General features: G+C 36.6%; 1 protein-coding gene across 1 annotated transcript; it reads left to right on the forward strand.

Moving 5' to 3' along the window:
• Window positions 1-549: 549 nt before the first annotated feature.
• kif5c (kinesin family member 5C) lies at window positions 550-18,069 on the forward strand. Its single transcript, XM_043249587.1, has 26 exons — window positions 550-1,093; window positions 5,634-5,721; window positions 5,817-5,890; window positions 6,405-6,509; window positions 7,077-7,125; window positions 7,296-7,351; window positions 7,454-7,541; window positions 7,649-7,773; window positions 8,185-8,289; window positions 8,460-8,608; window positions 8,736-8,884; window positions 10,046-10,212; window positions 10,307-10,375; window positions 11,262-11,468; window positions 11,542-11,685; window positions 12,079-12,267; window positions 12,724-12,841; window positions 12,974-13,050; window positions 13,310-13,419; window positions 13,589-13,690; window positions 13,776-13,836; window positions 13,955-14,026; window positions 14,390-14,494; window positions 14,582-14,798; window positions 15,015-15,163; window positions 16,123-18,069. The coding sequence occupies exons 1-25, from the start codon at window positions 968-970 to the stop codon at window positions 15,149-15,151; spliced, it is 2,889 nt and encodes a 962-aa protein (XP_043105522.1). The 5' UTR covers window positions 550-967; the 3' UTR covers window positions 15,152-15,163; window positions 16,123-18,069.
• Window positions 18,070-18,411: the final 342 nt, after the last annotated feature.

Here is an 18,411-nt window from a genome sequence, read left to right on the forward strand (position 1 = left end):
GCAACACTTCAGATTCAACATTTTATACGTTCAGACGTTACAGAAATACAAGACGTTAACAACCACGCAGAACCACACGACCTCTAGTGTTCACGGTGGATATACTGTTGACGCTGTAGAGCGTTATCTAAACATCTGTGTGTGCGCGCGCGCGTGTGTGTGTGCGCGTGCGTGCGTGCGTGTACCCTATATATAGCAATTTTAATAGACAGATTTAATTTGTTTCTAATCGCACAATTGCTATACTGTCTTTGATTACACAGTTCGTGGTAGTTATCTATTCATACATGCCTACGTTTAAATATAACTTTTTTTTTTTTTTTTTTTTTTTCAAAAACTATATCATTTCCAGTCATACTAATTAAAGCTGGTCGTCGTACATTGTTTTTGCTGTTTTTAAAAACCCGCTCGTTTGCTTTGTTTACATGTAAAGTTATGTGTATGTTTTGCAAAGCGTCGTGATGTCGCACATGTAAGTGGACGTCAAATACACGATCCTTCAGCAGAAACGCCGTTGATTTGTTTGTCTGTGTAAGTTTGCGATTCGTTGCAGTCGTTGGCAGCTCTGCTGAGAGGCGCTGTCGGACAGCGGACGCGCGCGCGGAAGGAGCGGCCGCCGTCAGTCGGAGCGCGTGGAACTGTCCAGTGCTGACGCTCATCAAACGATCAAGGTGCTCTCGGCTTTAGCTCCTGACCGCGAGCGACCACGACAAACAAATTACTCTCGTTTCTGACGATTGTGTGACATGTTACGAGCTGTCTGAAGCGCCGTCCGCGAGTTTGTTGTATCCGAGGTTGTTTTCGGTTCAAAAGCTTCTTTTCCTGGGCATGGACGGTACGGGCTGAACGGCTGGCAAGCGTCGAGACGTTTTGATTGTTTTGATTGATGCATTCCTCTGCAGACCGCGGAGTGGACGACCAGATCTGCTGACCGGAGAGAAAGTTTCCTCGGATAAAATCGTACACGATGGCGGATGCGGCTGAATGTTGCGTGAAGGTGATGTGCCGATTCAGGCCACTTAACGAATCGGAAATCACCAGAGGTGATAAATACATACCGAAATTCAAAGGAGAAGACACCGTGGTGATATCGGTAAGATGACTTCAGAGTCTTATCAAGGCGCGCGTTATGTATGATGTAAGTCTGTTAGTCTAACTTGACTCATCGATGCGATCATTTCATACCTGTGGGTGAATCGTATTCGTATGGTTATAAAGGTTAATGATGAATTAAATCATAGTTCTTAGACAGCCCGACATTTAATTAAAAAAAAAAAAAAAATCTCTTTCATTCAAAGATATGTTACTCTGCGAGTTATTTACATCGCCGTGCCTCTGTTTTGTTGCTTTAGAGAGAATCTCTCCACACAGTGCCATGCTGGAGAGGATTTCTTTTGTTTTACTTAAACGAGTTTGCTTCAGTTTTGTGTTATTATTATTATTATTATTTTTAAATTACATACGCTATAGACTTGGCTATAAAAGCTACTGAGCACTGCTGTTACGGCAGTAAAAGATACCGATAGGCTTCTCAGCAAAAAAATAAAAAATAAACGGCAGATCTTTATAAAATACAAAAAGGTAATGTACAAAAATAACGTATTGTGACTGATCACTTGTGCACGTCACATAAAACAAGTAGGGCAAAATATCCCAGGTTATACTATATATATATATATATATATATATATATTTTCTTTCTTTCTTTTAAAATCTAGTCTGCCTTTATTATAGCCTATTGTATGTAATTGAATGTAATTACATAAAAATGTAATTCAGAATTGATAAAAAAAATATTCTCACACTGTTTCATTTCTCACTATCTTTGTTTACTTTAATATCGTAATTTTCTTAATGGCCACCAGTTGTGCCAGGCTTTTGAAATAACAATCCTAAAATAATCATTTATGGCAGGTTCCGTCACGTATCTCATGTAACTTTAATTTATTCCTTTCTCTAGCTATAGCTGCGTTAAATCCGTTCACTTTGTTTTGAATGCAGAGTGTCGAATGATTGTCGGTCATTTTTAGGGCTGGAATTATTTGTGGTTGCTCAGTAGTCTGGAGGATGCGTGCTGATTATGGGGCAGAGGCCTCGTTTGTCTTTTAATAACAGAATATGATTCATATTTTAGTGGAGGGATCAAATTAAAGAGCATTTGATATCTGGAAAGAGAGTCTGAGTGACTGTGTGGGTGTGTGACATGCTATAAATAAGCCGGCCTGTCGACACAGTAAGATACTGATGGTTTTTATGTTTTACAGTAAACCTCCAGAAATCCCTTGTGCAAACACAATAGCCCATATTATCTGTCCCATTGAGATGGTAATCGACATTACCATGCCTAATCTGCACACCAAATCGAGCGTAGCAGGTATTAGACTTCTGCTTCTAATGTAAATTCTCTTTAATGGTACCCTGCAGGCTCCGCACAGCCTGATGGTCCTAACACCAGACATTTAGCTTTAGGATACGCGTCTGACTGTGAATGGAGATCTAGGTAATTTATGCACATTTATTACTGTCAATGTTTATCAAACTGCATCTCATTAGTGACTGTTTTTAGGTAGTAAATCCTTTCCGTGCGGTGCTTTAATTCAATAGATTTTAAATCCTCAATAAACTCAAATTCATTTGTGGGGGAAGGGGGAACTTCACACCTCCTCCCCCAACAGCTCTGATGAACTGGAAATAAATAGAAATGAAGACCAAGCCTATCTATCTCTCTATCTATCTATCTATCTCTCTCTCTCTCTATCTATCTATCTATCTATCTATCTATCTATCTATCTATAATCCAAATATTACCTTCCATCGAGTCACAACGAAATTAAATATACAATTTATGATCAGCTTCTGAATTATGAAAATGTAAATGGACTGAACATATGAAGAGTACTTGTGTATTTATTTATAAATAGCACAATATTAGTTTTATAAATGATGGCAGTCTTATTAAAATTTGTTAGACATCATTTAAATATGTTGGGGGTTTTACATTTTGCTGAAAATATTATATATATATTTTTTATTTATAATTATTTTGTTTATAATTCATTTATGTAATTATAAAATTATATAAAAAGAAATATGATCTTCAAATGTCGTATTTCTTTATTTCGTTCTTTATTATTTCCCAGTTTAGCACAAACAACAAGAAGTAAAGGGATTGCTTGGTTTGTGTTTGAGTATTAACTCCTTAGATTAATATCCACCACAAAACAGTCGCAGAGAGATTTATAGGACGGACTGTGACAGTGAGAAATTAATAATCGTTTGCATCTTGTCGATACCAGGCTGGGTTTGATGTTTTGCTTTTATGAGGGTTGTCTGGTCAGCAGTGTTTAATGGGGGTGCTAACGTCTTCTTATATTCACAAGGCCACAAAGAGGCCCAGGGCCCCTGTGAGTAATTTACGTTGCCGTAGTGACAGAGGTGCTGTTTGAGGGGCCAGGCCTGGCAGGGAACGGTTAGCCTGATTTAGTGGAATATTTAAGCCAGTCCGCTGAGGATTGAGACAATTGTTGTTTGACACGCACAGTCACATGCATGTTGCTCGTATAAACCCCTTTCCTGCTGCATTTCTTGTCCTCTTTAATATTTTGGCATTATCTCCTGCACCTCCTTGCAAACAAGCCTTATATCTGTTATCATATGTATTTATGAAACACATTTGTTTCTATATAATTTATATAAATGCTGCATTTATGTACTATGTTTGTTTTACAAACCCACCCGAAATGGGTAGAAAACATGCACTGTCCTTTCAAGATATAGATTTTTGTTTGAATGTGGTATAATCCTGCACTCTCGGAAAAGCCTTGATGGTCCCCAGATAATATGCATAAATTATTGACTAAAAGAATGTATTGTCCTAAACACGTGCGCTTTTATATACAGTCAATGTTTTTTTGTTTTTTTTTGTAAAAGATAAAATGTAGAGTGAAACATGTAAATGTCCAGACTATACACACACACACACACACACACACATACACACACTATATATATGTATAAATATTTCTTTGCCTATTGTCTGTTTGCCAGTGCCTTACCAGTAATGATTATTTTTCTGTATTCAATCTGCAGTATTTATTTGACTTCTATTTGTTTAAAATGAAAGAAATGGAAGGAAGAGATGGTTGTCATCATGTTCTTCTCCTCCAGTATTGGCCAGGAGACAGGTGCTGACTATCAGCCAATCAGTGATTTTCTTTCCGGGTGAGATGTAGTTTCCGTGGTGACGGTCTGGGTTTGAGCAACAGCTCTCATTTGTGTCTCGGCAGGGATGCATGACCCCAACTAGCTTAATCAAACACAGACAGAAACATTATGTGTCTGTGTGAACACTGTCAGCTCCGATACAGCAGTATTAGTGTCTGTGTGATGTCTTACACAGATAATCAACAGGGCAAAAGCATGTCTGTTTTAGGTCACCTGGTCCGTATGTTTCATTTATGGATGTTAAAATAAGGCACAGGATGGACCAGGATCTGTGTAGATCTCAGGACTCTCTCTCTCTCTCTCTCTCTCTCTCTCTCTCTTTCCATATGGGAGAGTGTATTTGTGTGCATATGGGCTAAAGAGCATGTGAGAAAACTGCTGTTAGCAGTACACGAGCTCCCCGTGATCTTTGTATGCATGCGTGAACGCTTAATCTCAGTTCTCTGATTTTGCAACCTAGAAAGAAGCATCCTTAAATATTTATCAACCTGAATTTTTCCTGTTTTTTTTACATTTTTGTCTAAACATAAAGGTTGGACAAAAAGTGTAGACTCTGTAAAATAAATAAATTAGTAGGCTCAATAAATACATAAATAAACATAAATAATAATCAAATAAAATGACAGGAAAACGATTAAAAACAGAGAAGAGAAGGGGAGAGGAGAAGTCACCAAATTGAATTTCCAAAACTTTTTCTAGCTTAGCGTGACTTAAAGTTTAAAGTTTACACTCTGCATATAGTTCTTTCTTTGGGGAGTTATTTTTCATTTCTAATCACAGTTATAGATTTTGTTGTATAGGTTTAGGCTCCGGCTCGGAGAGTCAAAACAAAAGGGAGGGATTTGTTGGGGCTTACTGAGATTGACTGGCAGCTGGGGGTTGGGCTGCATTCATCACAAGGTCCTCTTATTTTTTCTTCAACAATGTAGACCCCTCAAACCCTCTGGGGAACTTCATAAATAGCCGTTAGTAGAATCTGTGCAGCTTCAGCAAAACAAAGAAGTGCTGGGGCCGTTTATGAGAGTGACCTCTTGATACAAAAACAGAATAATTATTAAATCAATAGGATATATAATGAAATCAAACTTATTATCTGCTTTGGGCTAAATCATTGAAAATGAAACGCAGAAACCTTATAGATTCAGTCTCATATGGTCTAATATGGTTCACCATGTGACTGTGTGAGCATAACACCCATTTAAATACACCATTCCTTTCTATGTTTGTGTTTTATCGTGAAACATCTGGAGGAAAATAGGTTTTGTGCAAGTCTCTTGTATTTCAACCAAACAAAGAAAAAAAGACTCCACATTTACAAGCATACATTTAAAGCTTAAAACAAAATATTAATGATGTTAAGCTGTTTTATGTTTTAAGACCTGTTCTTGACTTGTATCTTGTATCTTTAGGGCAAGCCGTATATCTTTGACCGAGTCTTTCCTCCAAACACAACACAAGAACAAGTATACGATACCTGTGCCAAACAGATTGTTAAAGGTTGTATATACATTAAGTGTATCTGCATTAAAGTTTAAATGATACGGGCCTGAAAAGAAAAATAATTGTTTTAAAACATGAATCTCGCATTTCAGATGTGCTGGATGGCTATAATGGGACAATCTTTGCCTATGGCCAGACTTCATCAGGGAAGACGCACACTATGGAGGTAAGGAATAAATATTCTGATCGTATCAGGAATGGTATCAAGTTTACACATTTCTGTGGATCAGTAATGGAATAACCTTTCAGCACGGTGAGAAAATATGACTATACGCTCAATCACAAAATGCTCGAGATGGATGAATCTCTCAGCATCTTTCATGAAATGACTGAAATGCCAAACTGCTGCAACAGCTGCAAAATGCCACTTGACTGCAGGCGTTGCCCTGGAAACAGTCTGCAATTTCAGCAAGCGTTTTGAATATAGTCAATAAATTCAGTGGTAAATGTTTCTGAAAACGGATCACTTCGTAACCACCGAAAGGTGCAAATTATCCAAACCGGTTGTCCTCATACATCCTTCGGAGGGAATGCTTATATCTTTCTTATTCGCATTACACATAGCGTAAAAATCCTATGACGCAACGCTTACTTCTTACGCAAACTGTCGTTAGCTGTTAGAAATCAAGTGGCGTATTATCAGATATTTGCTGTAAATATCCTTTGCAACATGCACACAGGGGCAGCTCCACAACTCACAGCTGAAGGGCATCATCCCTCGCATCGCCCAGGACATCTTTGACCACATCTACTCAATGGACGAGAACCTGGAGTTCCATATCAAGGTCCAAACATTCAGTGTTGAATCTGCTTGTGTATTTTCACGTGTGATTTCATCAGATTTTATAGCGATTTTAATAACATAATAACAAAATTTAACAAAACGTCAAGCTTAGCTCTCTACAAAAATAAATGTTAGGGGAATATATCTCTGGTACACAGTAATATACAGCATATCTATGTTAAAATGTAATGAAACACTAAAATCTATTATGTTATAGATATTGAATTCTGTGTAATTAATCCCATTAGTGGTATAAAAATTCATGTAAAAGCAGAGCATCTCTTGACAACACTATTTCAGCAGAAAAAATTATTTCAAAATATGTACTTTTAATATCGCATTTCTTTATTACAACACTTATATAACTCTTATATTCAATACATTGTTAGCATATTTATTATTCATGTTAATTAGTTTATACACGATTTCAACAATTTTTATTATAAGAGTCCTCTATCGTAATTTTCTGATAAACTATATCTCTATGCTGTGATATGTTTTTAATGTGGTTTTTAAAAATATTTTTATAATACTTATTATTATTATTAATGGCCATCCCCTATCACAGGTCTCTTATTTTGAAATCTACCTGGACAAAATTCGAGATTTGCTTGATGGTGAGATAAAGACAATCTTCTTTACAATATTAAGATTCTTAAAAAAATAAATAAATATATATATATATATATATATATATATATATATATATATATATATTTATATATATATATATTTATATATATATATTTTTAGGTGTGAATAACATTTTTGTTGTCCAAATCTAAAGTTTCCAAAACCAACTTGGCTGTCCATGAAGACAAGAACAGGGTGCCATTTGTCAAGGTAGGAAAGATAATACACAATACAATAGTTTTTTTTAGTCACCAGGCATGAAGCAAGCACTTCCTTGATGCCTTGCGTCTTTTGATGCTGTTCTATTGCCAGGGTTGTACGGAGCGTTTTGTGTCCAGTCCGGAGGATGTCATGGACGTGATCGATGAGGGTAAATCCAATCGCCACGTGGCTGTCACAAGTGAGTAACTATTGTTGAATCAAACTTATACAGCGCTGTTATCCTGACTTTGTGTCGCTCCGTTTTTACCGTAATCCATGATTGTGTGATGTTTTGTTGTGTTACAGACATGAATGAGCACAGCTCCCGCAGTCATAGCATTTTCCTCATTAATATTAAGCAGGAGAACGTGGAGACAGAGAAGAAATTGAGCGGAAAACTCTACCTGGTGGATCTGGCAGGAAGTGAAAAGGCATGCTTTTATTGCTCTTTTTTATATTCTGCTGTTATTGCCTTTGATTTTGATATCTCTATTATATTTGTATTTATAGAAGCAATACAAAAACAGTTAAAATGTCAAAATGTATTTTTAACTTTATATCATGTTTGTATGCTATATATATATATATATATAATCCTAAAAGCCTAAACCCTAAAACTTTATTTTCATTATTTTCATTAATTATTTATTCCAGGGTTTAAATTAGATATAAAATTTCATGTTTTCAGTATTATCTTAGCCTTTTTTATCCCATTATATATGAACAATAATTATGTTTTGTGGAATTATAGTTAAAAAAAAAAAAACACTGACCTAGTCATAATAAAACTTCAAAATAGATTTGAGAATGATATAATATCTCTGTCTCTATCTCTTTCACAGGTCAGTAAAACTGGAGCAGAAGGATCTGTGTTGGACGAGGCTAAAAATATCAATAAGTCTCTCTCTGCTCTGGGGAACGTCATCTCAGCCCTGGCTGAAGGAACTGTAAGTGCTCAACCCCTTTCAGCTGCCCAGACGCTTTCTTTTTTCTTCCTCTTCCTCTCTTTTCACTAAAATGCCACTCATCTTGTATTCATTATCTGGGCCTCACGTGGTACAAAGTAATATCTGCTTTATGCATTATTTATCGTTTTGCCTTATCTTTCTCATTACAGAAAACCCACGTGCCATACAGAGACAGTAAAATGACCAGGATCCTACAAGACTCTCTGGGTGGGAACTGCAGAACAACCATCGTCATCTGCTGCTCTCCATCTGTGTATAATGAGGCAGAGTCCAAATCCACGCTCATGTTCGGCCAGAGGTGAAGCCATTATACGTCCTAGAAGATTTCCCTTTCACCAAGACTGAAATAAGAATAGAGAGTGAAGCTAAAACAAAAATCATGCAAAAACGCGCGTATGCAGATCCACCTTGATTTATTCACACAGGGCCAAAACCATCAAAAACACAGTTTCTGTTAACATGGAGCTTACAGCCGAAGAATGGAAGAAGAAATACGAGAAAGAGAAAGAGAAGACCAGAAATCTGAAAATCATTATCCAGCGGTTAGAAAACGAGCTCAAGCGATGGCGGAAAGGTACGGAGAAAGATGGAGAACATGCACAGAACAAACAATAATTTGATTATTATTATATATTTGTTTTCTAAATTGTTTTTATAAACATCACTGAGGAAGTTTTCATTGAAATGATGCTTGACGTCTGAAGTGGCTGCCTTGAAAATCCTGTAATGGTTGAGATGATGCGTGACGTTTTGTTTGCTGGGTCACATTTGCCGAGGCCAGTCAACATTTGATGTAATTGTCTTAACAAAAGTTTATTTTATTTTTTTGCATTTTTAGTCCTTAAACGGACTCCACGACAAGGAGCCAGTTATTTCTTCTTCCCCTGTTTGTCTAAGGCTTATCAAAGCCAGAGCCAACTTCTGTTTTTGAGTGAAATAATGTTTCCAAAGAGAAAATGAGTTTATTTAGTAGTTTATGTAATCATTTTGTTATATTCATTAGAACTCGACTCAAATTGGCCTTCACGTAAACCATGCGTGTGCTGATGACAGAAATCCACAGTAATTGACAATGATAAATACCAATTAGCACTAATTACGTAACGATACACACATAATGACTCTGAACAAACAGGCCTGTCATTAAGGGAAAGCATGTTTGCCGCAAAGCATGTCAACACTTATTAATAGCTTATTATATTTACTTTTCTTATTACAGTATTTTTAGTGACATGCTCAGCCTCTTATATGACCGAGCCAATCTCCTATGAATCCTGATATTTTTTGTCATCCTGTATCACGTTCTCTCTCTCCTGCATCCCCGTAAATAGGTTTTTTATTTCTTTGTCAGTGTTATCAGCTCCCTCCACCTCTCCTGCACATAAAACACCCATCCCAGCCCTTTAAAGCCCAGAGAACGACTGTGGCTCTGACTCTGCGTGCAGCTGTTTTTTCCTTTACATCCAATCAGTGGCTCTCATCTATGTCTTTATCAACAAGTCTGCAGGACTGTTTCCTGAAAGCCTCGCTCCTTTTATTAATGAAGAAACCAATGCGTTAATGCCTTATCTTTTATTTTATTTTGGTTTATACGAAAATAACGCCATGCTACAAAAAGGTGACATGAAAAATGAATGTAGAAAACAATTATTGGTTAAAATAATAATTACTTTTTAAACCACAAAATCTTTACTGCTTTATTGTGTTGGACTGACTTACCTCTCTCTATCTTTAGGTGAGAATGTACCTGTTGATGAGCAGCACAGCAGTAAAGAAATAAAGAATTCTGAAGCGGCTCCCGTTATTGACACTTCGGCTCCGCCCCCTGAGCCTCTTTCTGATTCCGAGAAAAGCCAGTATGAGGATCTGATCAATGACCTGTATCAGCAGCTAGACGACAAGGTGATAAATACCTCTCACACGCTGCTGAAAAAGTGCATCAGGAAGTGCAGCCTTCACAATTCAGACCTTCCTCTCGTTCCCTCTTTCACCGCAGGACGATGAGATCAACCAGCACAGTCAGCTGGCAGAGGACCTGAAGCAGCAGATGGTGGATCAGGATGAGGTGAGTCCGGCTCAAGAGCAGCAATTCATGATGTCACACGCCTTCCCATGATGCTTTGTCTGCAGTGCATTTGAAATTGAAGCAAGAGCCTAGCTGACCGCTTACTGGCTGTTACGCACTCCTCCATTGTGCCAGCGAGTTAAAAAGAATTGATGTTTCATATTTAGCTGTCATTTAATTGCCTGTACTTGTGAATTCCACTCAGGCACAAAAATTATAAATTATAAATACAAAGAAAAATGTATTCAAATTATACTGGTAGAAGTGAAAGACATTTAAATAGAAATGCTGTTTCTATGGAAACAAATATTTCTTTGTCAGTATCTTTTTTTTTTTCCAGTGATCACATTCGGTTCATTCATAAGGAATTAGTAGTTAGAGGTTATTAGTAAGATTTTTTTAATTTTATTTTATGCCACGTCATACTTTATTTATTTATTTACTCAGTAAAGAAGCATTTATTTGATAAAAAAAGGAAAATTCTAAAATATTATTCCAATTTAAAATGACTTTTTCATGAACATATTTTAAGAAGTAATGTATTTCCTGATGGCAAAGCTGAATTTTCAGCAGCCATTACATTTTCAGTGTCACACAGTTCTTTAGAAATCATTCTAATATGCTGATTTTATGCTAAAGAAACCATTTTTAGTATTAGTGTTTTCAAAAGTTGCGCTGCATAATAATGTGTACAATATTTATTGTCATTTTACTCAATTATTTGTTATTAAGAATGTTAGTAAAAAAAAAACCTACTGACCACAGACTTTTGAATGGTTGAGTGGGACTTATAAACCACAGAGAAGCAGGAATTCTGCAAAGTAAAGCTCCAGACGGTCTGCTGACTAACATAGATGCCTGACTTCTCCATCCTGCATTATTACAGTTACTGGCATCCACCCGGCGGGACTATGGGAAGATTCAGGAAGACCTGAGCCGTTTGCAGCATGAGAATGAGGCAGCTAAAGAGGAGGTGAAGGAGGTGCTCCAGGCCTTAGAGGAGCTGGCTGTGAACTACGACCAGAAAAGCCACGAGGTGGAGGAAAGAAGCAAGACAAACCAACAGCTCACAGAGGAGCTCATGCAGAAGAGTGTAAGCAGGACTCATGTGAATGAAGAGTGATGGTGATGGCTTTGCTCATTGATTTTGTCCTGTTATCTCTTAGGCAGCTCTGGCTGGTGTGGAGAGAGATCTGTCTGCCCTGCAGGAGCTCAGTGGACATCACAAGAAGAGATCAGCAGAGATCCTCAGTCTCTTGCTCCGGGACCTCAATGAGATTGGCAGTGTTATTGCCTTGAATGACCAAAAGGTACGAAAGTAAATACACTTATTTGCTTATCAAACAATACATTTTTACTTTCTCACATCTACTTACATACACATGTGAATATTTTTTAAATTATGTTGAAATATCATTTATTTATTGTGAGCATCATTACTCCAGTATTCAGATCACATGATGCTTCAGAAAATATTCTTTTATTTTTAAACATTTAAAGAACATTTCTAACATTTCTAACTGTGATCCATTTGAGGCAAACCATGAAATGCATATATATATATATATATATATATATATATATATATATATATATATATATATATATATATAACAGTATGTATTTGAAATAGAATTTATGGTCTTTATCTTCACTTTGGAATAGTATTATGCCATTTATTTGGTTTTTCTTTCTTTATTCAGATGACAGAGATGAACGGAGGCATGGAGGAGGAATTCACCATGGCACGGCTCTTCATAAGTAAGATGAAGTCAGAAGTGAAGTCCCTGGTCAACCGCAGTAAACAGCTTGAGAGCACACAGGCCGACACAATGCAAAAAATGCAGGCCAATGAGAAAGAGCTTGCTTCCTGTCAGCTCCTGATCTCTCAGGTACTCAGTGATTCATTCACAGCATCGAACAGCGCCGTCTAGTGCTGATTTTAGTTCAGAACACCGTATATGGGTGATTCTTCATTTTAAACTTATCTTTTGTATGTCCCTTTGGTTGATTTTAAAGAGTTAACTTACTTTTTCTTCATTTCTTAATTTTAAGATCAGTAACACGGTACATTTTGACTCTATTTGTGTGTCTCTATTTGTCCCCTACCCAACTTCACCTTCTCCTTAATATTGGATTATTAAAAAGAGTATTTAAAGGTGTCAAATCCAAGAAAGTTCACTTTTCCTTCTAAAACCACAAAGTAAGGAATTAAGAAATGAAATGCGATTAATAAAAAAATACTAACCCATAGCCTCCCTGCAATACCTGTATTAGAGCCCATTGATGGAGTTCTGAAGCCCAGTAATCTCAACAATTGTTTTTGCATTTTGTTTTTACCTGTCTAGCACCAAGCAAAGATAAAGTCCCTCACCGACTACATGCAAAACATGGAACAGAAGAAGAGACAGCTTGAAGAAAGCCATGACTCACTGATGGAGGAGCTCGCTAAACTCAACGCGCAAGGTCTTTACGATGCACACACATTTTTTTGCAGCATTTACATGCAGTGTAAAACCGTGATATTACACTCAAACGTGTTTAATTCACAGTGGTTTTACTATTTATGTGAAAAAAATCCTCTTTCGGTTCATACAGAGAAGATGCACGAGGTGTCAGTCATGGACAAGGAAAAGGAACACATGAGCAGGATGCAGGATGCTGAGGAGATGAAGGTGATGAGCATGGACAGATAGCAGAGCAATGCTACAGGAAATCAACATACCAATGACTAACATGTAGCTTTCTCTGCATAATAAATATATTACTATGATAAAAGAAAGGATTTTATTTTTGATATTTCAATGTATATAGATAGCCTGAAAGGTTAAATCTGCTGCATAGAATAGGAAAATATTTTGCTATTAAAACACTATAGATTAATACTGCACCGTTTACACTGAATATATGAATCCCTTATGCATCTGCATGTAGAAAGCCCTGGAACAACAGATGGAAAGCCACAGAGAGGCTCATCAGAAGCAGCTTTCACGTTTACGAGATGAGATCGAAGAGAAACAGAGGGTCCTGGATGAGCTGAAGGAGTAAGTGCTTTATTTCTGATGACTTCAAATCAGTTCTGTAATTGATTTATATTCCATTCTTATTTGTAATATTTATTTTGAGACATTTCATGCACCCGCTTTTGACTGGTATTACTGCAAATTAATGAGCTTATTGTAAAAAAATAATTCTATAATTCCCCTCTGTCAGTCTGAACCAGGCTCTTCAGCTTGAACAGAATCAGCTCAAGTCTGACTATGAAAAGCTGAAACAAGAGGAACAGAAGAAGGATGGGAGGCTGCAGAAGCTTCTGTGAGTCAAGTGCTCATATTAAAAAGAGCTCTGTTCCACTAATAAAGATATTTTGAACACATTTTATCTTTTTTGTTGTAATCAGCTTGTTGAATGAAAAGAGGGAGCAAGCTAAAGAAGATCTCAAGGGTCTGGAAGAGACTGTGGTGAGTGTGATTGCATCACCTCTCTGAGCACCACCATCTGCTATCTTCACCTTGAATATTCAACCTATAAAGCTGTTATTTTTTAGATAACTGATCACGCCATTTTCTTTTCTACAAGGCCAAAGAGCTCCAGACCCTCCACAACCTGCGTATACTGTTCATCGAGGACATCAACAATCGCATTGGACGAGTGAGTACCTCAAACAAATGCTTTTTTGATCTTACTTTTTTTTTTTTTACATAAGTAGCAATGCTAGCATTCTCTCGCCAACAGCTACTAGTTACAGTTTTTTAATGATGCAAAACTAGACAACTAGACAACAAGCACTGTTTTTGCTCCCATAAATTGTCCTCTTCCAGATCTGTGGATAAAATTTGTAATACAAAACAATTTTCTTAATGTACTGAGTTATCGGCTGAGGAAATATAGAGTATGGTGATGTGTGCAGTATTAGTTAGAACATTTTTACGCATTAAACTGCCTTTAAAATGGTTCAAATAAATACAATGTAATAAGCCACTGTGAAAAACGAAATATATTTCTGTTTTATAGAGTGTAGAGTTGGACACTGATGAATCAGGTGGAAGTCTGGCACAAAAACAGAAAATTATTTTCCTTGAGAACAACCTGGAGCAGCTCACTAAAGTCCACAAGCAGGTAGGATTTGTTTTGTTTTTTAACTAAAAAAACGAAACTATAACATAGTAATAGTAATAATGTATATATATTTTGTAATTTTCATAGCTGGTGAGTGATAATGCAGACTTAAGATGTGAGCTACCCAAACTGGAGAAGCGTCTGCGTGCAACTGCCGAGCGGGTAAAGATCCTGGAGTCTGCTCTGAGAGAAGCCAAAGAAAGCGCCATGAAGGACCGCAAGAAGTACCAGCAGGAGGTGGACCGCATCAAGGAGGTCATCCGAGCCAAGAACCAGGCCAGGATGAAACACACCGCACAGATCGGTCAGCGCTGCTTCGTCTTAAAATCTCAATGTTGCATTATATCCAGTAGAGGGCACCACGTACTCAGTAATACCTTATCTCTGGTTACCTGATGCCCAAACGTATCGCTGCATGTCTCCCATATGTTATCCATGTTTCATTTATGTATATATGTATATATTAATTTAAGTTATTTTTAATAATATGTTTCAATTTAAACTACGGTGTCTATTACAGCTAAGCCTATTCGTGCTGGACATCATCACGCAGCGGCTTCTGCTTCACCGGGCCACAGTATCAGAGGAGGTGTCCCAAGCCCACGACGACATCACCAGCACCAACCGCAGCAGCAGTACCATCACAGGAGCAAGTGAACGGCTCTCCATGTACGTTTGGCTTAGTGCCTTTGCTGTTACAACTATATGTACTCCTTCATTTTAACCCTGTAACAAGTACCGGGTGAAACTTTTTTTTAAGTATCTAATTTGATGCATTAGGCTTTTATGGTTCATATAATATGACAGGAAAATGCGGAGCTAATGTGAGAGAAAGAGAAAAACAGCTTGATTTTAAATCAAATTAGTAAAAACATGCTATTTGTGGACTAATGCAGCATAGCAGACTGCTTACATACATAAAATGCATTTAAATATCAATCGTCACTCTATATCTCCCAATAGGATGATGTTATTGTTAGTATTTTATGATTAAAGATTTGTAGTTTTAATAAAATAAAATAAAATATAATTTTTATTTTATCTAAATTTTAATCACGTAAACTTATGTTTTTTACAAGTATACTAAAGGTTTTTAAATTTAGACAATTTATACAATTTTACTAAATGTCATGGGGTCGTGTCATGTTCCTTCAGATGCATGTGTTTTTCTTAATTCGACACTTGAACAAGCTGGTGTGAGTTTGTTTAGCTTAATGTTGAGATGAATGGGTCAGTGCTGAAAATGCTGCTAATTAGGTTTTCAGCATGTGATGCATCTGGGAAGCACAAATAATAGAAAGTCACGGTGTCACATTAGTTACTGTGCCAACTGTGTGACAAAGATGGAGCAACATGGTTATAATAGCTACAAAAGACTTGTGCCTGAATGCTTGGGAAAGTCAGTGAACTGTGGACAGTGTCTAGTGCCATCTGGCATTCGTTGAAATGTTGTCAAAGTTTATGGATCTATTTCAGGGTAGGCCACTTTCACTAACCCAGTCATGAAAATAACGTTCTTCATGTTCTAGGTGACGAGAAAAGCTTTTTGTCAGTAATGTTCTTCAGTGTTTCTTGCTTATATTTTTTCCTCATAACGCTGTGTTTTTAACTCTTTGCACTTCCAACAGGGGACAAAAACCGACCGGGCCGATACCAATCTGCACATTCTTTCCATTTCAGCTATGTGTGGCAACAAGACCACGTCTTTTTCCAATGCAGTCTTTTCTATTCAGTGAGAGGGGAAAAGGACTACTGTCATCTTATACTAAGCCTTTTCAAGTTCATTTCCTGTCCTTACCATGACCTCCTTACATCCATCCTGTTTAAGTGTAGACTCAACTATGAATAAACAAACCCAGACCCACAAACTAAGACAGAGATATTGAATTTTAAAGTGATATAAGTGCTATTTAATAGTCATTTTGTATCTGAAAACAAAAAAAATCTGAAGTGTTTCTATCACATTCTGATTACAGTAATTCAGCCCATCTGTCATTACACATGCCAAGTTAGTTTAGGAAGTCTGGAAAGATGAAAAGCTGTCACTAGAACCTACACTGGAAGTTTGTATACCCTCAGGACTTACATTAAGACCTTTCTGTGGTTCTTTTAATTGGCACTAATAACTTCAGTCTTAATGGCCATTGAAAACATGCAGTGACATGACTTGGGAATGTAGCTTAAGAATACACATATTGCTTCAAGCTTAATTTGTCATGATTAACTAACAGTGCTCTTAATTTTTATATTTATTTATTTACTTATTTATATTTGTATACATTAAGCATTGGAATCGAGTTTATATTATTTATATGTTGTCTCATGTTTAAGTTCCTCTCATTAGATCCAGGCCATCTTGTGTACGTGTTTTTATACAGAATATGGGTGCTTTGAAAATGCATTACTTTATACCGTAAGGTGCTCTGGAGCAAAGAACAACTGTACAATATCAGTATTAATGCCACATTAGTGGTAAAATCAGGAAACATCACTCTGTCTTATATTGGCTGTTACTTTAACCGGTCTGTTTTGAAGGGCATGTAAGGCGGTCGTTTAGAGAAAGCCAAAGTCAGAAAAAAATATGATAAGCTCAAGAAAGAAAAAGTGGAGACATTTTACAGCTGACTGTTCATTTGACCTTTGTGTGCTGAATTTTACTGCATAATTTAATTTTGCCTATTTTTGTATAATTATGTCTTATTCTTGATATCATTGTGATATGAAAGACCAGTGTCTCTTTAAAAAAAATACTGCAGACTGTCATGAATCACATATTGTTTCATTGGGTAAACCATTCTATCATGTCATAGCTATTTACAATCTTGTGCTAATACAAAAATGTTGCCTACTAACTGGTGTGAGTTGTCTCTGGCACGTCTATATGTTCAGCATTGTCTTATGAGCTGTAACAACGTGATTAGTACATGAAAATATGGTGAAACATTCTTATTGCTTTACTGTAAAAACCGACCAACTCCATGATAAGTATATGTGAACACTTTCTTGCAACTTTCTTGTTGGATGTTGTGAACCGATGAAGAAAAACACAAATGCATTGACAGAAATTCATTTTCTTTTTTTTCTATTTGAGAACCTGTCCAATCAAAAAAGGTTCTTCATCACTGAAATTATTAGTTTTTCCTGTTTAAACGATCATCTAATGTAAAGTATACAAATCCCGTAGCCTAACAAGGTCTAGTGTTTTGTATCTATGTTTTTGTTTTTTTTATGTACAGCTGTAATGTGGTGAGTTACTGTACTGCACACACAGACCTCATCAATTTTGTCTTGTTCATCAGTGTTTCTAAAGTACCTGAAATGTGCTATACCTTTACCTCAGCAGTGTATAAAGCTTTTGAAAACGAGAAATTAAAGAACATGGAATGAACTTCAAATGATTCAGTTGTTTTGTAGATGTAGAATGGCGCCACAACGAGGATATGAAAAGGTTTCCAATGTTTGTTTCAAGATAAAGCACATGTGTAATGGGCAACAGGGTTTTATCTATAGACTGTGAGACTCGTTTATTAGATGTTGATGTGAAATAATAAAAAAAAAAAAAGTTAACTAATTCATCTTGCAGTAATTTTGTCTTTTCTTGGCAAACAAAGTTTCCTTTGCTGTGATTTGCTTTGAGGAAAGAATTAACAGCACAACATTATAAAAACCTATGTTTGTGTGCGGATAGTTTTGAGTGCTGACAAAAGGAACAGTATAAAAGCAAGCAGACCTACACCTTTTCCGCAAATCGATTCTTTTGAACGGTTCGTGTCAAAGAACCGTAGATAAATTGATTCGTATTTCCTGACCTCCCACTGAGCAAATTACAGTATGGTCTAAAATGTTCTAATTCTTCTATGTGTAGCAGGTACATTGCTGTCCAAGTTTTTATTCCGTTTTTTTATTATTATGTTAAC

The sequence above is a fragment of the Puntigrus tetrazona genome, chromosome 9 (assembly GCF_018831695.1).
Source record: "Puntigrus tetrazona isolate hp1 chromosome 9, ASM1883169v1, whole genome shotgun sequence".
NCBI classification, from domain to species: Eukaryota; Metazoa; Chordata; class Actinopteri; order Cypriniformes; family Cyprinidae; genus Puntigrus; species Puntigrus tetrazona.